Here is a 20,315-nt window from a genome sequence, read left to right on the forward strand (position 1 = left end):
CCACCAGATCCTCCCACAAATTAAAACTATCCTTCCCCCCTCGCTAAAAGGCATTTCCCACACAGGAAAGCTAGGGACCTCCCTCCACTTCAAAATCACTGAGCTCTGGAACAACCTTACCTCCCCTCTTCGGAACTTGAGCTCTCTCCAAGTTTTCCGCAAACATCTGAAAACCTGGCTTTTCTCAAAAAATGTAAGTCTCCCTCCAAGTTAGGAATCAAGGAAACTCTTATATCTTGGCACCCCAAGTCCTCTAAATTTTCTTCACACTTCTACCTCTAACCCTCTGTTGTAGTTCCTTCCTATTTCTCCTACTGTAAACCGCGTCGAGCTCTACGAACGTGGAGATGATGCGGTATACAAACCTAAGGATTAGATTAGATTAGATTAAGTTCTTCAAAAACTTTGGTTTGTTAAATATGATAAGGATTTAAGTGTGATATGTCAAACACAGGAAGCTATAATTAAAGATTATACTAACTTGTAAAATTAGGACATGCCCATGTCCTGTTCATGCACTTCCCCTCCCCCCGGGTCAACACCACCTTGCATTTAGACACTATACCAGCTGGCATTCACATGATAGAATACTGTGAGTGCAAAGCGAGAAAGTTGCACAGGAACAGAAATTTCACCCATCCCCCACCCATATGTGCTAAGATCCATTCCATCCCCAAAATTAATCTCCTCCATCCCCACCTGTACCCTCAAGAGTCAACCCTCTTATTAACTTATTGGATGCCCTCTGTAATAGCCTTCCATGGATTTGGGGTTGGCATTCACTATTCAAGCAATGAATTTTCCAAGCCCCAATCTGGTGTTCCAGCTGCCTCTCTCAGTGCATTCCAAGGCTCGTTCTGGAGTCCCCAGCAATTTTGACTACATTTTGGAATTCCACAGGGGTGATATGATGGAGATCTATAAAATACTGAGTGGAGTGGAAAGGGTAGATGTGAATTGCTTCTTCATTCTTTCCAAAAATACTAGGACTAGGGGGCATGCAACGAAGTTACTAAATAGGAGATTTAAAACAAACCAGAGAAAATATTTCTTCACACAACTTGTAAGTAAATGTTGAAATTCGTTGCCAGAGAATGTGGTGAAATCAGTTAGCTTAGCAGGGTTTAAAAAAAAAAAAAAAAAAAAAAAAAAAGCTTGGATCATTTCCTAAAAAAGAAGTCTATAGGCCATTATTGAGATGGCTTGGGGGAAAATCCAGTTCTTATTCCTAGGATAAGCAGCATAAAATCTGTTTTACTACTTGGGACCTGGGTTGGCCATTGTTGGAAACGGAATACTGGGCTTCCCAGTATGGCAATTCTTAAGTTTTCCATCCCCACAGGATTTGGCACTTATAGGTAATTAACTCCCACCAACTCCCTGATCAGAGCACTAGGGAATTCCCAGCCCATCCCAGTAATAGGCCACCCTAACAGTGCAACTTCATTGCAGGTCAGACCAGCAGCTGCAGGGTAGTCAAACTGTCTGGAAGCGAGTTTTTCATTGCCACATGATGAGAAAAGCCAGGGCAAGCCTGGGCAAGGGGCGACGAGAGCTAGGCGTGACCCTCAGAGCCAAAGGAAAGCATTTATCTCCCTGTTGATTTCTATAATTAACCACCCTAACTTCTCTGCCCCCTCCCCTCCCGGCAGCTGCAAAAGTGAAAGTGAAAGTGACCCTGCTCCGGCCAGCCAGTCGCAATTCTCGGAATGGGACCTCGGTCGCTGCTGCCCTGGCCGGGCGGAGTCGCCCCTCCGGGCTGCAGGCGGGGCTGAATGGCTCTTGACCGGGACCGGGCAAGAGCAGCGGCTGCACGAGGCCCCGGGCCCCCTATGGCCCCCGGAGCTCTGCTCTGTGCCCTCCTCCTCCTGTTGCCCCACCCAGGTGGGCAAGCCCAGCCGCCGCAGACAGGTAGGAGCAGCTCCCCCTTCCCCCTCTCCCTTCCCCCCTCTTCTGCTCAACTCCACTCCCTCCATTCTTTTGCTTTCAAGGTCAACCAACCCCATTTCTGCAGCACCCACCCGACCACACGTTTTTGCTCCCTCCACGTCCCCATTCTCATCCCCTCCAGCACCCGCACCCCGTCTGTGTCCCATATTCCTTACCTGTTCCCCTCCCTTCCCGACCCTCCTCTTCACAGCAATGCAAAGTTGAAGAAAATATGAGTTTAAAATCACACCCAGCATAACCTGGTGTCAGAATGTTTACCCCCCCCCCTTCCCCCCTCTTCTGCTCAACTCCACTCCCTCCATTCTTTTGCTTTCAAGGTCAACCAACCCCATTTCTGCAGCACCCACCCGACCACACGTTTTTGCTCCCTCCACGTCCCCATTCTCATCCCCTCCAGCACCCGCACCCCGTCTGTGTCCCATATTCCTTACCTGTTCCCCTCCCTTCCCGACCCTCCTCTTCACAGCAATGCAAAGTTGAAGAAAATATGAGTTTAAAATCACACCCAGCATAACCTGGTGTCAGAATGTTTACCCCCCCCCCCCCGGGTCTGCATGAAATAAACACTTTAGAGTATAGATGGGCAGCTTGGCTAGGCTATATAGAGGATAATCCTCCAAAGTAATTTTAACCAGTTGTGTAGCCAGGGTGGGAGGCGCCTGGGGCAGTGGCTTCCTTGCTGTCTCCTTTGCCCCCACCTGCTGCGCATGCACCCCTTCCTTCCCCTCCATACCTCTTTAACGTCCCCAGTGCAAGCAGCATCTCCAAACTTGCTGCCCGCACTTGCCTTGACTCTCCCTCTGATGTCACTTCCTGGTCCCACCAGCAGGAAGTGATGTCAGAGGGAGAGCCGAGGCCAGCGCGAGCAGCAGGTTGGAGCTGCCGATCACGCCAGCGAAGAGCCAGAGGTACAGGGAGGAGGAGGAGAAGGGAAGGAACGTGTGTAACGGGGGAAGGGTGGAACAGAGCAAGGTGGCAAAGAGGAGGAGAGGCATCAGCGCCACCACCAAGATGGTGTCTGGGGTGGTTTGCCCTCCCCCCTTATTATGCTGATTTTAACCAAGCAGGAAAGGCTCCTGGTGGGTTAATTGCTTGGGATGGTGGGCACTTAAGCAAATAGTGCAGGGAATATAGCCCGTTCTCACTGTGGCCAATCCAGGCCACTAGTTCCTGGCCAAAACCCAAAGAGTAGCAACAGTCCATAAAGAACCCCAAAGAATAGCAAGATTCCGGAATTCCAAACAGTAGCAACATTCCATGCTACCAATACAGGGCAAGCAGTGGCTTCCCCCGTGTCTTTCTCAATAACAGATTATGGACTTTTCCTCCAGGAACTTGTCCAAACCTTTCTTAAAACCAGCTACACTATCCGTTCTTACCTCATCCTCTGGCAACATGTTCCAGAGCTTAACTATTGGGTATGTGGGGGGGAGGGGTGGCGGTTAATAAATCTCAATAAAATAAATAAATTCAATGTTGACCACCCCGCCAGTTGCCACCCTCCCAGCCGTTCCTGAGAACTCTGGCCAATGCTCTAAGGGTGTACCAGGTTGCCTCCATTTCTGTCACTCAGTCATCTTATTGCAGACGCACGCACTGAGGACTCTCCTTGTGGGACCACCACCAGTCCCTTACTCCCTTGCCTCTTGGGTTCCCACCACCTGGATCCTTCTTCACAAGTCCCATCCCCACAGACTGGACCCTCCCACCACCGGGTTTCATTCCAGGGCCTGATCTCTCTGCCAGTGTATAGCTACCACCAAAGGGCTTCTACTTCTCCAGACAAGCAGAGTGGCCAGGGGGTTTCAGGACCAGTTGGCCACTCTGCCCCACTGCAGTGGATGTGGGTGGGGGTGCCATGAAAGCCAGAACAGAGGGAGGCAAAAGAGAAAAAGATGAGAGAAATCTCTTTATCCCCATTTTCTCTTTCCTTGCCCCCATAAATTGTATGGGAATACTTAGACAGAGGTTGGAGTTGAGACCATGTGTGATTTGAATCATCAAGAAGATTTACTGAATATTTCTTTTGAGGGCATATAAAAAAATTTCCAAAAATGGGAAACTTCTCCCGCCAATCACGCACCTTGCAAATTAAAGCCTACAAAGTTGATTGATACTATTTGCCTAGCCCCGGTGCGACACCCATTCTCACTGGAGCTGGTGCAGAGATTCTCGACCCAGTCCACAATGAATATGCATGAGATAGATTTGCATACCTAGGGTTTCCCAGACATGGCCTCTTTTTAGATGACTGTCCAGGTGCTCAGATGGATTTCTGAAACCTAGCAGCTTGTCCGAGTTTTGGAGCACCCCGAGCTCAGGGCCACGTCTGGAGGGCCTCCGAGCATGCGTGTGACATTATTGCATCACATCCACGCATGCTCAGGGGCCCTCCAGACGTGGCCCTGAGCTCGGGGAAGGTTCATGTGGGGGCGGGCCGGGAGCAGAACAGGGCAGGGTTGGAGGCGGAATGGGGCGGGCCCACATATTCTCTTTTTTTTTTTATGAAGAAATCTGATAACCCTATGCATACAACTGGGACTGAGTTGAGAACCATTATACTAGTGGATCTAGAATGGTAATCCATTAAATCCGATCTACAAGCAGATCCCTAGATGAAAATCATCATTCAAATTGCTTTAAAAAAATTGTCATGAGATCTGGTAGCATGGAATGTTGCTACTCTTTGGAATTCTAGAATCTTGTTACTCTTTGGGATTCTGGAATCTTGCGATTCTTTGGGATTCTATATGGAATGTTGCTACTCTTTGGGATTCTGGAATCTTGCTACTCTTTGGGATTCTGGAATCTTGCTATTCTTTGGGATTCTATATGGAATGTTGCTACTCTTTGGGTTTCTGGAATCTTGCTATTCTTTGGGATTCTATATGGAATGTTGCTACTCTTTGGGATTCTAGAATCTTGTTACTCTTTGGGATTCTATATGGAATGTTGCTACTCTTTGGGATTCTGGAATCTTGCTATTCTTTGGGTTTCTGGAATCTTGCTATTCTTTGGGATTCTATATGGAATGTTGCTACTCTTTGGGATTCTGGAATCTTGCTATTCTTTGGGATTCTATATGGAATGTTGCTACTCTTTGGGTTTCTGGAATCTTGCTATTCTTTGGGATTCTATATGGAATGTTGCTACTCTTTAGGATTCTAGAATCTTGCTATTCTTTGGGATTCTATATGGAATGTTGCTACTCTTTGGGATTCTGGAATCTTGCTATTCTTTGGGATTCTATATGGAATGTTGCTACTCTTTGGGATTCTGGAATCTTGCTATTCTTTGGGATTCTATATGGAATGTTGCTACTCTTTGGGATTCTGGAATCTTGCTATTCTTTGGGATTCTATATGGAATGTTGCTACTTCTTGGGTTTTGGCCAGGTACTAGGGACCTGGATTGCTCACCGTGAGAATGGGCTACTAGGCTTGATGGATCATGGACTGACCCAGTAAGGCTATTCTTAGGTTCTAAATAAGTATCTGAAACCTACAGCCAGGAGTGATTCGCACCTAAGAAACCTATAACCAAAATAATGTTTCTCCTCCTCTCACCCTCACCCTCTTCAGCCAGGGCAATTGCACTAGGCCCCCATGTCACGGAGGACCCCAAGCCTGTCTGAAACTGAAGGAGACATAGTTTGCCGGCCCCTCCCCCAGTTCCTACGCTGGGCTCTCGTCTATCGAACTGCAGCCCTGCCTTCAGGTACCTCAGGCCAGTCAGTTGAGTCAACCCGCCGCCCCCCCCCCCCCCTTTTCCTCAGCTGTGCTCTAGGAGTTATTGAACTTGTTCCATTTCCGTGACAGAAACATGTGGTCACCCTGAGATGGTCAGTAACACGAATGCTTTCAAAGACGAGGCTTTCTCCGTGGGACAGAGACTGAGGTACAAGTGCCAAACTGGTTACAAGAGGAAAGCTGGGACCTCCAGCCTCATTATCTGCCAAAAAAACGGAACGAGTGGGGAAATCTACTGGACAATGCCGAATATAACTTGCATAAGTAAGTTGTTTCATATGCGTGAAATTAAGGGTCTCCCATTATTATTATTTTTGGGTTCTTTATGGGGTAATTCGGTAGTGGGTTGTCCTAGGGGAATAATTTTTGGTGAAGCAGCAGCTTTTGAGGTTTTGGCCAAAGGAAATGTCTTTTATTTCGGGAAGCCTGTAGGATTGGGCATAAATGTATTATGCAATTTTAGCTACAGAAAGAATCTCCAAGTTTCTGGCATTGGAGGAATCAATTGCATTGTATATTTTTATTTGAGAGTTGGGAGGTTCGATGTTCGCCTAGAAAAACGGTGACGGGACTAAATCGCGCGAGACAACGGCGCGCCGATGAAAAGCACTATATTAAAGGGCTCCAACAGGGGGTGTGGGGGGGAACCCCCCCCCACTTTACTTAACAGACATTGCGCTGGCGTTGAGGGGGTTTGGGGGGTTGTAACCCCCACATTATACTTAAAACTGAACTTTTTCCCTAAAAAACAGGCAAAAAGTTCGGTTTCAAGTATAATGAGGGGGGTTACAACCCCCCAAACCCCCCCACAACGCCAGCGCGATGTCTGTTAAGTAAAATAGGGGGGTTCCCCACCAACACCCCCCGTCGGAACCCTTTAAAATAGTGCTTTTCTTCGGCGCGCCGTCAACCTTGCGCTCAGTTGTCTGCGCGCGATTTTGTCTTTTTATGGAGGTTTGGGATCCTTATATTCAGAATCTTTCACCAAGAATAAGAAGTTTGGTTCTCAATGATTTACGATGAAACTTAGGTTATCTAATCACAATCCAGATATTTATTTTATTTCTTTATTTTTGTCAACTTTCATCTGGGGTGGGGGATTTCATTTGGGGGGGAAAGGGAGGGGGTAGGGGATGGAATTAAGGGGGGTGTAGATAAGATTGGATTAGTTTATATGGAAATTTAATTTGAAGGAATGATATAAATATGTATGAAATATTATTATTATGATTCTTATTGTAATGAATGCATTTTTGTATTATCTTATTGTATTTCTTACTTGATTCTTTCAATAAAAATTGTTATAAATTAAAGGGTCTCCCAAGTCTAAACGGGATCCCAAGGAGGTAGTTATTTAATTTGTTTATCTGCTAGGCTGGTATATACTATTTCATTTACTTCTTGGGGGGGGGGAGGGGGCATGGGAGGGGATCCGTAACCATGGGGGGGAGTAAGGGAATCCAGCTCTTCATGCTTCTGGTGGTCATTTGGTCAGTGTGGGGGCACCTTTATGGCCCTTATTCATTACTGAAACAGATCTAGCCTCAAATGCTCAAGTTTTGTTCCATTATTGCAGAAGAACGTCGAAATCACGTCTGCCCTAATCCCACCCAAAATATGCCCCCTTGAGATTTAGACACACTTCAGACAAACAGCGTAGAAAACCTCTGTAAGTCTATGTGCTTTGAAAATGAGCCTCTCTACAAAATAACACAAAATCCTGCAAAAGGGGTTGGAGGAGTTGCCGTACAGCGAGAGTTTAGGGAAGCTGGGCCTATTCTCCCTTGAAAAGAGGAGATTGAGAGGGGACATGATTGAAACATTCAAGATACTGAAGGGAATAGACTTAGTAGATAAGGACAGGTTGTTCACCCTCTCCAAGGTAGGGAGAACGAGAGGGCACTCTCTAAAGTTGAAAGGGGATAGATTCTGTATGAACATAAGGAAGTTCTTCTTCACCCAGAGAGTGATAGAAAACTGGAACGTTCTTCTGGAGTCTGTTATAGGGGAAAACACCCTCCAGGTATTCAAGACAAAGTAGAAAAGACAGGTTGTTCACCCTCTTCAAGGTAGGGAGAATGAGAGGGCACTCTCTAAAGTTGAAAGGGGATCGATTCCGTACAAACGTAAGGAAGTTCTTCTTCACCCAGAGAGTGGTGGAAAACTGGAACGCTCTTCCGGAGGCTGTTATAGGGGAAAACACCCTCCAGGGATTCAAGACAAAGTAGATAAAGACGGGTTGTTCACCCTCTCCAAGGTAGGGACAACGAGAGGACACTCTCTAAAGTTGAAAGGGGATCGATTCCGTACAAACGTAAGGAAGTTCTTCTTCACCCAGAGAGTGGTGGAAAACTGGAACGCTCTTCCGGAGGCTGTTATAGGGGAAAACACCTTCCAGGGATTCAAGACAAAGTTTAGACAAGTTCCTGCTGAACCAGAATGAACGCAGGTAGGGCTGGTCTCGGTTAGGGCACAGGTCTTTGACCTGGTGTCCGCCGCGTGAGCGGACTGCTGGGAGCGATGGACCACTAATCCGACCCAACAGCGGCAATTCTTATGTTCTTAAAGCCTATACAGAAAACTTAACGCACTATCCTTCGCCTCAGTTGTATATGCAGAAGATGGATAGACCTTCACCTGATACAAAATAGGGGACCACAAAAAAAAAAAAAAAAAAAAAAAGCAAAAACGGAAATGAAGACTCCCCCCCACTCCCCTCCATCAGAGAAACCAGTCTTTATAAACAGGGCCATACAAGTGAGAAAGAAACAGAAATAATATTTTCTCATATACTCTCCAAAATTCTACATGAGAAAACTGCACATTTCACAAAGGACTTGGCAAATACTCCCTCAGACGTATTAGATCCCTTCGACCCTGAAGAAAGTTTCTTTGAAACATGCGTGCCAGGGAAGCACGCGTAAAAACGCACATGATAAGTGGGGTAAAAGTTTGTTCTTTTTGCATGAAAAAACCAATATGGAGGAGTGTGTGGCGCAGTGGTTGATGCTACAGTCTCAGCACCCTGGGGTTGTGGGTTCAAACCCCGCGTTGCTCCTTGTGACCCTGGGCAAGTCACTCAGTCCTCCATAGCCCCAGAAACGTTAGTTAGATAGATAGGGAAACCGCTTAGATAACCTTGATAGGCGGTATATAAAATCCTAATAAACTTGGAAAAATAGTGACCAATAAGCGCATTAACAATTGGATTGATGGAGTATCCTATCCCCGACGGCATTCTGAAGATCCATACAAAAATTTAATGAATATATGTATGATACTAAGAAGTTTTTGTACAAATAATTCTGAACAGTTGGGAATACAGTGGAACCTTGGTGTACGAGCATAATTTGTTCCAGAAGCATGCTCATAAACCAAAATACTCGTATATTAAAGCGAGTTTCCCCATAGGAAATAATGGAAACTCGTTTGATACGTTCCCCCCCCCCCCCCAGGCCAGCGGCTCTGCTCCCCCTGCGCGAACCGGCATGCCCCGCCTGACCAACTTGAAACTCCATACCCCCCCCCCCCCCGTCTGGCACCGGCACAGAGCCCACAGGATGTGCCGATGCCGCTTGAAGAACTTCCTGCCTCTGCCAGGCCTTGAGCATGCATCTGCGCATGCTCAAGGCCTTCTAATTCTCGCTCTTGACGAGATTCTCGGAGATCTCCAAGAATCTCAGCAAAGGCAGGAAGTTCTTCAAGCGGCACCGGCATGTCCTGTGGGCTGCGTGCCGGTGCCAGACGGGGGGGGGGGGGGGGGAGTAAGTTTCAAGTTGTTTGGGCGGGGGGTGCCGGTTCACGCGGGGGGGGGGATGCCAGTTCTCGGGGGGGGGGGGTGCTCACAAATCGAGTCAACATTCGGTTTGTGAGAATGTTTTGCTCGTCTTACAAAACACTCGCAAACTGGGTTACTCGCAAACCGAGGTTTGACTGTATTCTTTAGCATCTGAAATACTGCAGAGTTAGCACTTTCTATAATTGGTCCTAGATGAGTACGTGCTAAGCAAGTGGCTCCTGGATTTTATAGCATTTGCAAGTTTTTGGCTACCTAATAATGGCCTCAGCGTCCGTTAATCATTTCACAAAGGAGACACATCTCAGTATTACCTTTGTTATTCTGATTGGGCTGGTCCCATTCTTCTAAATTCTTTTCCAGGTTGGCTTTTCCATTTCTTCTTCCCTCCTCTTGTCATCTTCCTTACTACTATGAATTATTTCTTTAGCACTACCAGACGTACGCAGCGCTGTACAGAGTCACAAAGAAGACAGTCCCTGCTTGAAAGAGCTTACAATCTAAACAGGCAAGACAGACAAACAGGATGTCATGGAAACAGTTAAGGGGAATGGTTAATCTGCTGGCTGGGTTGGAGTACTGCTTCCCGATTCACATCGATTCACCGATTCATTTCGGGTGAATCGATTCGAATCGATTCAAAACCAAAAAAAATCGGCCTCCCGATTCATTGTCTGACCCGCCCCCTAAAGCAGGATCGGCAGCGCTGGTTCTTGCTGGCCGGCCGCTGCCGCTCCTCCTTTAGAGGGCGAGGGGGGAGGGTGCAGGCCTGAAGTAGTGCTGTCACTTCCTGATGGGGTTCGGGGCCGCCTCCCTGCGCGGCTGGGTGTGAGAGAGCGGGTCGAGTTAAGGAGCCGGGGTGGTCATGCAGCAGGAAAGCCAGACCAAAAGCATGTTCCTGTCATGGGCCCTGGAGAAGATCCTGGCCGACAAGGAAGTGAAGCGCTCCCAGCACTCCCAGTTGCACAAAGCCTGTGAGGTGGCCCTAGGTAGGCCCGAGGGGGGGGGGGTAGCCCTCCTTCATATGCTTTCGGGCCCCGTGTTTACTTGGTTCAGGGTTTATCAGGCAAAGGGAGGGTCTGCGCCTCAGCTTAACGTGTGCTCCTGCGCTTGTCAGCCTCTGCGGCTTTCTTTTCAGGTTTCTCCCAGTGTCCTGTATCCCAGGCTACCTGCGGGCCTCCCAGCTAACTCCCTTCTATTGGCGACTGCTAATCTGGCCGGGAATGTTCAGGGCCTGGCGCTAGGGATAGTAGGATTTGTAGTTTAAAAAAAAAAAATGAGTAAGCTGAGCAACGGAATTAAGACTTCAAAGGATGAAAGTTTGAGAGAGGATTCGCTGATATCCCTGATGGGATGCGAGGGAGAGTAAGGGGATGGAGCAGGATGGTTCTGGGGGGGGGGGTGAGGGGGGAAATAAAGTTAACATTTATATTGTCTATTGACAACGTTTTCAGTGAGCTTTTGGCATTTGGGAGTTTGAAAGTTTACCCGTTTCACTTGTAGGCACAAGCTAGGGATTTTCTGGTTTGGCACAGGCTTGATTTTTATGGCTTGTTTAGACCTGGAATCTTGACCTGCTTATCTTAAACTTTTACTATACCTATTAATTGTTTTCTTGTTATTTGTACTGGAAACCGTGACATGGCCCAAGGCCAAAAGTAACTCGATCCCATGTTACCAGAATTCGAGAGTTGTGCTTTCCATGGGCCTTGTTAGAGTTGGGTAGTTGAACTGGTTTGTCTGCTATATGAACACAAATTAGAAGCATCAAATTAATAATAAGCATTCCTTGGAAGTCAGTAAGCTTATTTATCTGTGTAGGTAGCCAGATGCATTTAAGCCATGATATTATTTACACAGATATAGTAGACTAGTTACTGGTAAGCATTAATCCCTGTTTGGCATGCCTTGATCATGTCCGGTGTACAAAATGAGTTTTGCCTAATCTGCCATGAGCAGAGCTATAATTTTGTCATGGGGGAAATCTGATTTGGTTTTTAAAAGGATTGTAGGAGTCCTGAGATGACATGCACAATTTATGGCAATCAGACTACCATGATTTTATAGTTACAGCCCATTAATTTTGGCAATTAATGTGCCATAACTGCAGAGCTTAAAAAAAACACCCAATTGGGCAGAAAAATCAATTCAATAGGCTGAATCGAATTTAAATTTTTTTTATTTTTTTTTCCTGAATCGGGCAGCACTAGGTTGGGCAGAGGGGAGTACAGGACAATCAAGCTATTGTGACATCACTGATGAGGTTGGCTCTTATTGGTGGAATGAGGCATTATGACATCACAATCTCAGCTCTGCTTCCCAAAGACAAACTCTTCACACTACTACTACTATGAATTATTTCTATAGCGCTACCAGACGTACGCAGCCAATGAATATACATTGAAAGCAGTGCATGCACATAGATCTCATGCATATTCATTGGGGAAATCCTGAAAACCCTCTAACTTCTGCAACTTCATAAGAACATAAGAATTGCCGCTGCTGGGTCAGACCAGTGGTCCATCGTGCCCGACAGTCCGCTCACACAGCGGTCCTTAGGTCAAAGACCAGCGCCCTAAGAACATTCCGGTTCAGCAGGAACATGTCTAACTTTGTCTTGAATCCCTAGAGGGTGTTTCCCCCTATGACAGCCTCTGGAAGAGCGTTCCAGTTCTTTACCACTCTCTGGGTAAAGAAGAACTTCCTTACGTTTGTACGGAATCTATCCCCTTTTAACTTCAGAGAGTGCCCTCTCGTTCTCCCTACCTTGGAGAGGGTGAACAACCTGTCCTTATCTACTAAGTCTATCCCCTTCAATACCTTGAATGTTTTGATCATGTCCCCTGTCAATCTCCTCTGTTCAAGGGAGAAGAGGCCCAGTTTCTCTAATCTTTCGCTGTACGGCAACTCCTCCAGCCCCTTAACCATCTTAGTCGCTCTTCTCTGGACCCTTTCGAATAGTACCGTGTCCTTCTTCATGTACAGTAACCAATGCTGGATGCAAGTTACTCCAAGTGAGGACGCACCATGGCCCGGTACAGTCTTAAGCATTTGTACTAGCCGTGAAGGCTTTAGTTTCTCTTCTGCTCCTAGCACCGGATTTGCCAAAATCTTGAGGGCTGGAATCCAGTCGGGTTTTCAGGATTTCCCCAATGAATGTGCAATGAAAGCAGCGCAGGCAAATAGATCTCATGCATATTCATTGGGGAAATCCTGAAAACCCAACTGGATTGCGGCCCTCAAGGAGGGATTTTGAGACCCCTGCCACTTAGTTTTCATTTCACTTCTCCTCTTTATTAAGGGTCTTTGGGCTAGATTCACAAAGCAAATCCATCGGTTTGCGACCCCTTTACGAGCAAATTTCCCTCCGGCCTGATTCACTTACCTCTCTTGTGATCCACTTCGAATCCGTGCATGCGAATGAGGTGAAACGCATGCAAAGTGGGCAGGGGCGCAATTCACAACACAATCAATCCCATCTGACTGGGCTGGCCGATCAACCGAAGAAGCGACTGCTGGGGACCAGTCGAAAACGTCTTTCCGACTCTCCAGCCCTGCTCTCTGCACACCCATGCAATCCGCTAAGAAGATCGACTGTCGGCTCCGGGCGGCTTTCCCGCAGAGGAGAGAATCCTGCATTCACCGTGGGCCTCATCTGGGGCAGCCTCCTTGGAGCGGCTGGGGCACGGGCAGTGTGTCTGGGAGGGAATGCATGGATGGGAGAACATCTCAGGGGAGGAGACATAGGCATCCTGGGACTGTCGGCCAAGTCTCTTCCCTGAAGAAGCCCTTTCTGGAAACGTCAATCGCTCCTCCTAAACTTACTTGCTCCACTTCATCACTGACGCTGAAACCGTGGATTGAAGACAAAGTTTTATTTTATTTTTCTTTCCAGCTTATGATTTATCTTTAATCTTATCTATTGTTTTGCCTTTTGTCTTTGTTTTGTTCTATTTCTATCATTTAAATTTCTCCAGAATTCTACTGTTCAACGGCTCCCCCTTCTGCTTCTATTCCTTTCTCTCCTCTCTTCTACCTTCCAAAGTATTTAGATCAATGCTGTCTTGTTAAAATGTTTATTTTATTTTTCCTCTAACTCTACTTTTCACTTCTCTATTACCCTCCAGGTACTTTAGTTAGATTGTGAGCCTTCGGGACAGTAAGGGAATTTTTCAAGTACCTTATTTCTAATCTTAATGTATATTTTCTGTAAACCGCTTAGAACCTAACGGATGTAACGGTATATAAGAAATAAATTACATTACATTACATTACATGGACCATTTGGCCTTCATCTGCCATCATGTTTCTAGGTTTCTATAACCATAAAGCTCTATGACATCACAATGCAGGCAAAGAGCCTTAGCCAATGGGAAGAAGATATGCAAATGTTAAAGAGCCTTAGCCAATAGGGAGAGGAGGAGATAGTGGATGCTGCAGAATTCTACTGTTCAACGGCTCCCCCTTCTGCTTCTATTCCTTTCTCTCCTCTCTTCTACCTTCCAAAGTATTTAGATCAATGCTGTCTTGTTAAAATGTTTATTTTATTTTTATTTTTCCTCTAACTCTACTTTTCACTTCTCTATTACCCTCCAGGTACTTTAGTTAGATTGTGAGCCTTCGGGACAGTAAGGGAATTTTTCATGTACCTTTCTTATTTCTAATCTTAATGTATATTTTCTGTAAACCGCTTAGAACCTAACGGATGTAGCGGTATATAAGAAATAAATTACATTACATTACATTACCCTGCTCTCTTCTCCTGCCCACTCTGCCCCATGCTTGTCTCCTGCCTGCTGCCCCGATGCTCTTCTCCTGCCCACTCTGCCCCATGCTCCTCTCCTGCCTGCTGCCCCGATGAAAAAAAGCCAGTGCAAGCCTGTGGTTTTAACCCAGGGGCTTTTAAGCAGGTTAAAAAAATCTAAGCCTGGCCCGGAGCCATCTACAGATGGTCTGCGCATTCTCGGGGATTGCTTAACAGCGATCCATGCCTGCAGATGGTTCCTCCGATCACCCCCATCTGCATATTTACTTGTTGGGAATTCGTCGGACCTGCCCGGATCGGTGAATCTGGCCCTTTGTTTCTTCTAATCAGGATAAAAAAATACACATCTATGCCCCCTCTCATCACAGAAAAACAGCTGGGGAGTGCCTGGGACTGCCTCTCTGCAGCAGTGGAGGCAGAAACACAGAGAGAATGAAAAGGGGACATCATTTGTCCTTATCCTCATTCCGTCCCTGCAGGCTCTGTTCCCATCCCACCCCGGTCCCCATGGACTCTGTTCTCATTTGCACAAGCCTCAAACACTTAGGATTTTTTATTTAAATGTTTTTATTAAAGTATAAAAACGGTCAGATTGGTCAGACAAAGGAAGATTGTGAAAAATTGCAAAGGGACTTGGACAAATTGGGAGAATGGGCAGAGAGATGGCAGATGAAGTTCAATGTTGAGAAATGTAAAGTATTGCATGTGGGAATCAGAAACCCGAGGCACAGCTATACGATGGGAGAGATGTTATTGAATGAGAGTACCCAAGAAAGGGACTTGGGGGTAATGGTGGACATGACAATGAAGCCGACGGCACAGTGCGCAGCGGCCGCCAAGAGAGCGAATAAAATGCTGGGGATAATCAAGAAGGGTATTACAACAAGAACGAAAGAAGTTATCCTGCCGCTGTACCGGGCAATCTTGAGTACTGCGTCCAGTATTGGTCACCATACCTTAAGAAGGATATGGTGTTACTCGAGAGAGTTCAGAGGAGAGCGACACGACTGATTAAGGGGATGGAAAACCTTTCATACGCTGAGAGATTGGAGAAACTGGGTCTCTTTTCCCTGGAGAAGAGAAGACTTAGAGGGGATATGATAGAGACTTACAAGATCATGAAGGGCATAGAGAGAGTAGAGAGGGACAGATTCTTCAAACTTTCAGAACATAAAAAAACAAGAGGGCATTCGGAAAAGTTGAAAGGGGACAGATTCAAAACAAATGCTAGGAAGTTCTTCTTTACCCAACGTGTGGTGGACACCTGGAATGCGCTTCCAGAGGACGTTATAGGGCAGCGAACGGTACTGGGGTTTAAGAAAGGATTGGACAATTTCCTGCTGGAAAAGGAGATAGAGGGGTATAGATAAAAGATTACTGCACAGGTCCTGGACCTGATGGGCCGCCGCGTGAGCGGACTGCTGGGCGCGATGGACCTTAGGTCTGACCCAGCGGAGGCATTTCTTATGTTCTTATGTTCTTATGTCAGTATGCCGTACAACTGTTTGTGAATCACAAATAGAGCCTTCCATTTTGATCTGGTTTTGGTACAGCCTTCCCAAAGATTTGGCTGCCTGTGTTTTTCCATCTGGGAAGAGAATTGGATTGTCTTTCGGACAGGGGCCTAAAAGAGAACCAACACTGTGTAGCATTGGATGAACAGAAAAGCGAGTGTCTTAAATGTGGGGAATGTTCCTTGATGCCAGCAATAATGGATGAATCTGTTGCAGTAACAGTAAGATGCTTGACCAGCTGGGCACATGATGGAAGGACGTTGCAGGTGGTAAGAGTCTGGTCAGTGGACAAAACTCTTCTTGCCACATCAGACAAGACACAAATTTAACAGTGGTTCATTTAAATCCAAAAGTAGCTTCTGCAATTTATTTTTCAATCATTGAATTTAGTTGCCAGTTTCTAAGATGTGTTAAGCTTTTAAATATTGATACTAGCATTTTATAGATACTGCTCCGTTTAGTTGAAGCAGCCTATTTAAGGCTAGTCTCAATCTTTTAGAAAATGACATGAGGACACAGCTTGTCTCCTTCCCTATGAGCTCTGTCCCTGTCCCCAGAAAATGCCAACTCTGTCTTGTAACACCATTACAGAAGCTCAAAGATTGTAGCACCATTACAGAAGCTCATGTCAACCGCTCTGAATTGACTCCCCAGTCATTAGTAGCAGCATAGAAGCTTTCAATAAACATCCCAGCCCCTCATGGTCTGTCATCATTCTGCCCCATGGATTCTAACCCCACCCCCCCACCCTGAGGGCTCTGTCCCTGTGTCATTCTCTAAAGCACAGGTGTCGAAGTCGGTCCTCGAGGGCCGCAATCCATTCGGGTTTTCAGAATTTCCCCAATGAATATGCATTGAAAGCAGTGCATGCACATAGATCTCATGCATATTCATTGGGGAAATCTTGAAAACCCGACTGGATTGCGGCCCTCGAGGATCGACTTTGACACCCCTGCTCTAAAGGGACAAACACTGGCTGAGGTGATAAGATTAGAGATGCTGAAAGCTCTCTGGTACTGTGACAGGATAGGAAAACAGGCAAAATTGGCTTTCTGGTTGTTATCTGCTCTCATATTCTGTGTCCACCTTGTCTGGAAGCCAAAAAGCATCTGTATTACTACAGATAGGAGTTCTGCAGTGTTTTGGGATGACATTAAAAACTCTGTTTATTTCACCAGGGGATACATCACTCGCATCTCCAACAACTGTTACCTCTGCGGAAGGTATGTCAAGCACAAAACCTACTTCTCTGACAACAGCAAAGACTTTCCCTCCATCTGCCACAGCTGTCAGCACTCCACCAGGGACAAGCTCTGCCTCTCAGCCGTCGACAGCACACTCTGCTCAAGCAAAGACAATAAGCGTGTCTGCGCTCCCGAGAGAAGCCACCCCTCTATTCACAACAGCAAATGCTACCTCCTGGCCCCTGCCAGACCCCAGCTCTCCACCCACGGAGCAGAGCACACCATGGCCGTTTACAGATGACAGCTCCTCCTCGTCGGAGACCAAATTCAGCAGCTCTGCCCTGCAAGGTTGGAGAGTTCACTCAAGAACATCTGCAAAGTCCTTTAATAGAGAAATAGGGCTCCCGCAGACACCGTAGTGTTATAGCATAGAGAACTACTACTCGTATAATTTCTCAGTATTAAAGAAAATTGGAAGTGGTCAGTTTTTGCTGAGACGCCATTAGATTTTGTAGTTATTGCCTTAATGCCATAAATTAATGGGCAATAATTCCAAATCTAACACAGCAACTACTGGGGGTAGAAGCAGACCCGAAACCAGTGGGTCACGCACGGTTTTGGTTTCTTCCAGAAATGCACCGTCACTTTCAGCTGAAACCTGAACCCAGACAGGGTCGGTTTCATGGCAAATCTGAAACGGAAGCCAAAATTCCGCCGATCTCTAATTGGGAGTCTGCTAAGCATTTCCTTTGTAGGCCACACTTTTATTTATTTTTTTCGGTATTTACAATCAGGTACTCAATTATCTTTCCTTATCTGTCCCAGTAGGCCCAAAATCTTATCTAACGTACCTGGGATAGTGGAGGATTGAGTGACTTGCGACGCATGAGAGATTTTCATGCACCGTTTCTACTACTGGATATGCAAATTTCATACTCATTGTGGATAAAATGTTCATAAAACGTTAAAATGTCCATTAGCATGGTCGCACTTAGCATCTCCGATTTAGAAAGCAGTAAGTAAACCTATGTTCGCCGCAAAATTGTCAGAATGCCGCGGCCAAGCTCATCTTCGCTAAAAGTAAATTTGATCATGTCTCCCCGCTCCTGGCCAAGCTCCACTGGCTTCCGATAATCGCCAGGGTCCACTATAAATGCGCCTGTTTAGCTTTCAAAATCCTGTATGGTATCCTCCCTCCCTTTATCCCTCTTTCTTGGAATTCCTCAAACCCTAATACCACCAGATCCTCCCACAAATTAAAACTATTCTTCCCCTCGCTATAAGGCATTTCCCACACAGGAAAGCTAGGGACCTCCCTCCACTTCAAAATCACTGAGCTCTGGAACAACCTTACCTCCCCTCTTCGGAACTTGAGCTCTCTCCAAGTTTTCCGCAAACATCTGAAAACCTGGCTTTTCTCAAAAAATGTAAGTCTCCCTCCAACTTAGGAATCAAGGAAACTCTTCTATCTTGGCATCCCAAGTCCTCTAAATTTTCTTCACACTTCTACCTCTAACCCTCTGTTGTAGTTCCTTCCTATTTCTCCTACTGTAAACCGCGTCGAGCTCTACGAACGTGGAGATGATGCGGTATACAAACCGAAAGATTAGATTAGATTAGTAGAGAGAATATTTTTTAATTGTGCAGGATCCAAAATGTGGTAAGAATGATTCTCATATGTGACCAGACATTTACATGGAAATTAAAAATATATGAGCCCAACCCTCCCCCCTCCCAACACACACAGCCAAGACATGAGCCTTAAGCTGTAGGAAGGCTTTATGACACATCTGAGTAGGCCTGGCCACATCAGAAAACATTAAAACCATTTGCTTACAGAAAGGAAAACTTTTTTAAAGTAGATCTGCGAACTTGGAGATGATGCGGTATACAAACCTAAGGATTAGATTAGATTAGATTAGTGTATGGTAGCTGCCATGCACCAGCTATGAGAGGGGGCTGTAAAGTTCTCGGCCCACCCAAGAAGAGAATGGCGTTCCGTATGATTCAATCAATGATCTGAAACAATGTCAAAAACAGAATTTTGTTTCTGCAAATTGGCACTTAATGAAATAAGATAACACTTTTCAGTTACAGTGGCAAAATAACGCCTGGGCTGAGGACTTTTCAGCACCCCTTCATACAATATATTCTCCCATTCTTCACCCATGTTCCACCTAATTCCACCTGTAACATAAAATGCCTTAATTATCAAAATATTGTGTTTAAAACCGACTGTCCGCTGTCTCAGCCATTATAGTAGCGATTTAAAAAAGGCAAGTCATTCCCCCCCAAATGGTCATGCAAATGAGGTAGGCGGAGAGTAGCGAAGATTCGCTAAATTTGCATGTGCCCATCTCTGGTGATAGTAATGGGTACATACACAGAATAAATGCAAAAAAAAAAAAAAAAAAATCAACACCCAACAACAAATTGTCGTGAGGGAGGGCAATGGGGGTATCACCCTCCCCCAGCTGGCTGAGACTAGAGAATGACACGAGGACAAATTTTTCCCCGTCCCCGCAGGAACTCATTTTCCTGTCCCATCCCAGCAAGCTTTTTTTTTTTTTTCTATCCCTGCCCCATTCCTGCAAGCTGTTCTCATCTGCACAAGCCTCAAACACTGTAAAATCATAAGTAGCAACATTCTAGAGCTCAGATTGTGATGTCATAACGCCTCATTCCACCAATGCCTAAGCTCCGTCCTCATCTGCACAAGCCTCAAACACTGTAAAATCATAACTAGCAATATTCTAGAGCTCAGACTGTGATGTCATAATGCCTCATTCCACCAATGCCTAAGCTCCGTCCTCATCTGCGCAAGCCTGAAATGCTTTAAAATCCTAAGTAGCAGCATTCAAGAGCTCAGATTGTGATGTCATAATGCCTCATTCCACCAATGCCTAAGCTCCGTTCTCATCTGCACAAGCCTGAAATGCTTTAAAATCCTAAGTAGCAACATTCTAGAGCTCAGATTGTGATGTCATAATGCCTCATTCCTCCAATGCCTAAGCTCCGTCCTCATCTGCACAAGCCTCAAAACACTTTCAAATCATAAGTGTCCGAGGCTTTTGCGCTTAAGGCAGAGCTTACAGGAATGGGACAAGGACAGCGACAAAACCTGTGGGGACAGGACAGGGAAAATTGAGTTCCTGCGGGGACAGGGAAAAATTTGTCCCCGTGTCATTCTCTACTGTGTTCTTCCCCACCAGCTGAACCTCACTGGTCTCATGTAGATCTCAAAAGGCAGCATGGCAATGGGAGGGGCTTGAGTAAGTCAGGGGTGTTTCTAAAAGTTAGGCGCAGCTTTACAGAATGAGGCCTTTCCAGGCCTGAGTGCGGGAGTTACATCTGCTT

General features: G+C 46.0%; 1 protein-coding gene across 3 annotated transcripts in view; it reads left to right on the forward strand.

Annotated features, from left to right (window-relative positions):
* Positions 1-1,589: 1,589 nt before the first annotated feature.
* The window catches only part of IL15RA (interleukin 15 receptor subunit alpha), a 29,638-nt gene continuing 10,912 nt past the window's right edge, over positions 1,590-20,315 (forward strand). The window contains exons 1-4 of one of the 3 annotated variants that reach the window (XM_033959729.1): positions 1,590-1,911; positions 5,532-5,667; positions 5,769-5,963; positions 16,953-17,306. In XM_033959729.1, the coding sequence (XP_033815620.1) occupies positions 5,556-5,667; positions 5,769-5,963; positions 16,953-17,306 (661 nt within the window). In that variant the 5' untranslated portion in view covers positions 1,590-1,911; positions 5,532-5,555. Of the gene's footprint in view, positions 1,912-2,787; positions 2,859-5,531; positions 5,668-5,768; positions 5,964-16,952; positions 17,307-20,315 lie in introns of those variants that run through there. The other 2 variants (XM_033959730.1, XM_033959728.1) reach the window with 2 other exon arrangements.

This window comes from Geotrypetes seraphini, chromosome 9 (genome assembly GCF_902459505.1).
Source record: "Geotrypetes seraphini chromosome 9, aGeoSer1.1, whole genome shotgun sequence".
Classification (NCBI taxonomy): domain Eukaryota; kingdom Metazoa; phylum Chordata; class Amphibia; order Gymnophiona; family Dermophiidae; genus Geotrypetes; species Geotrypetes seraphini.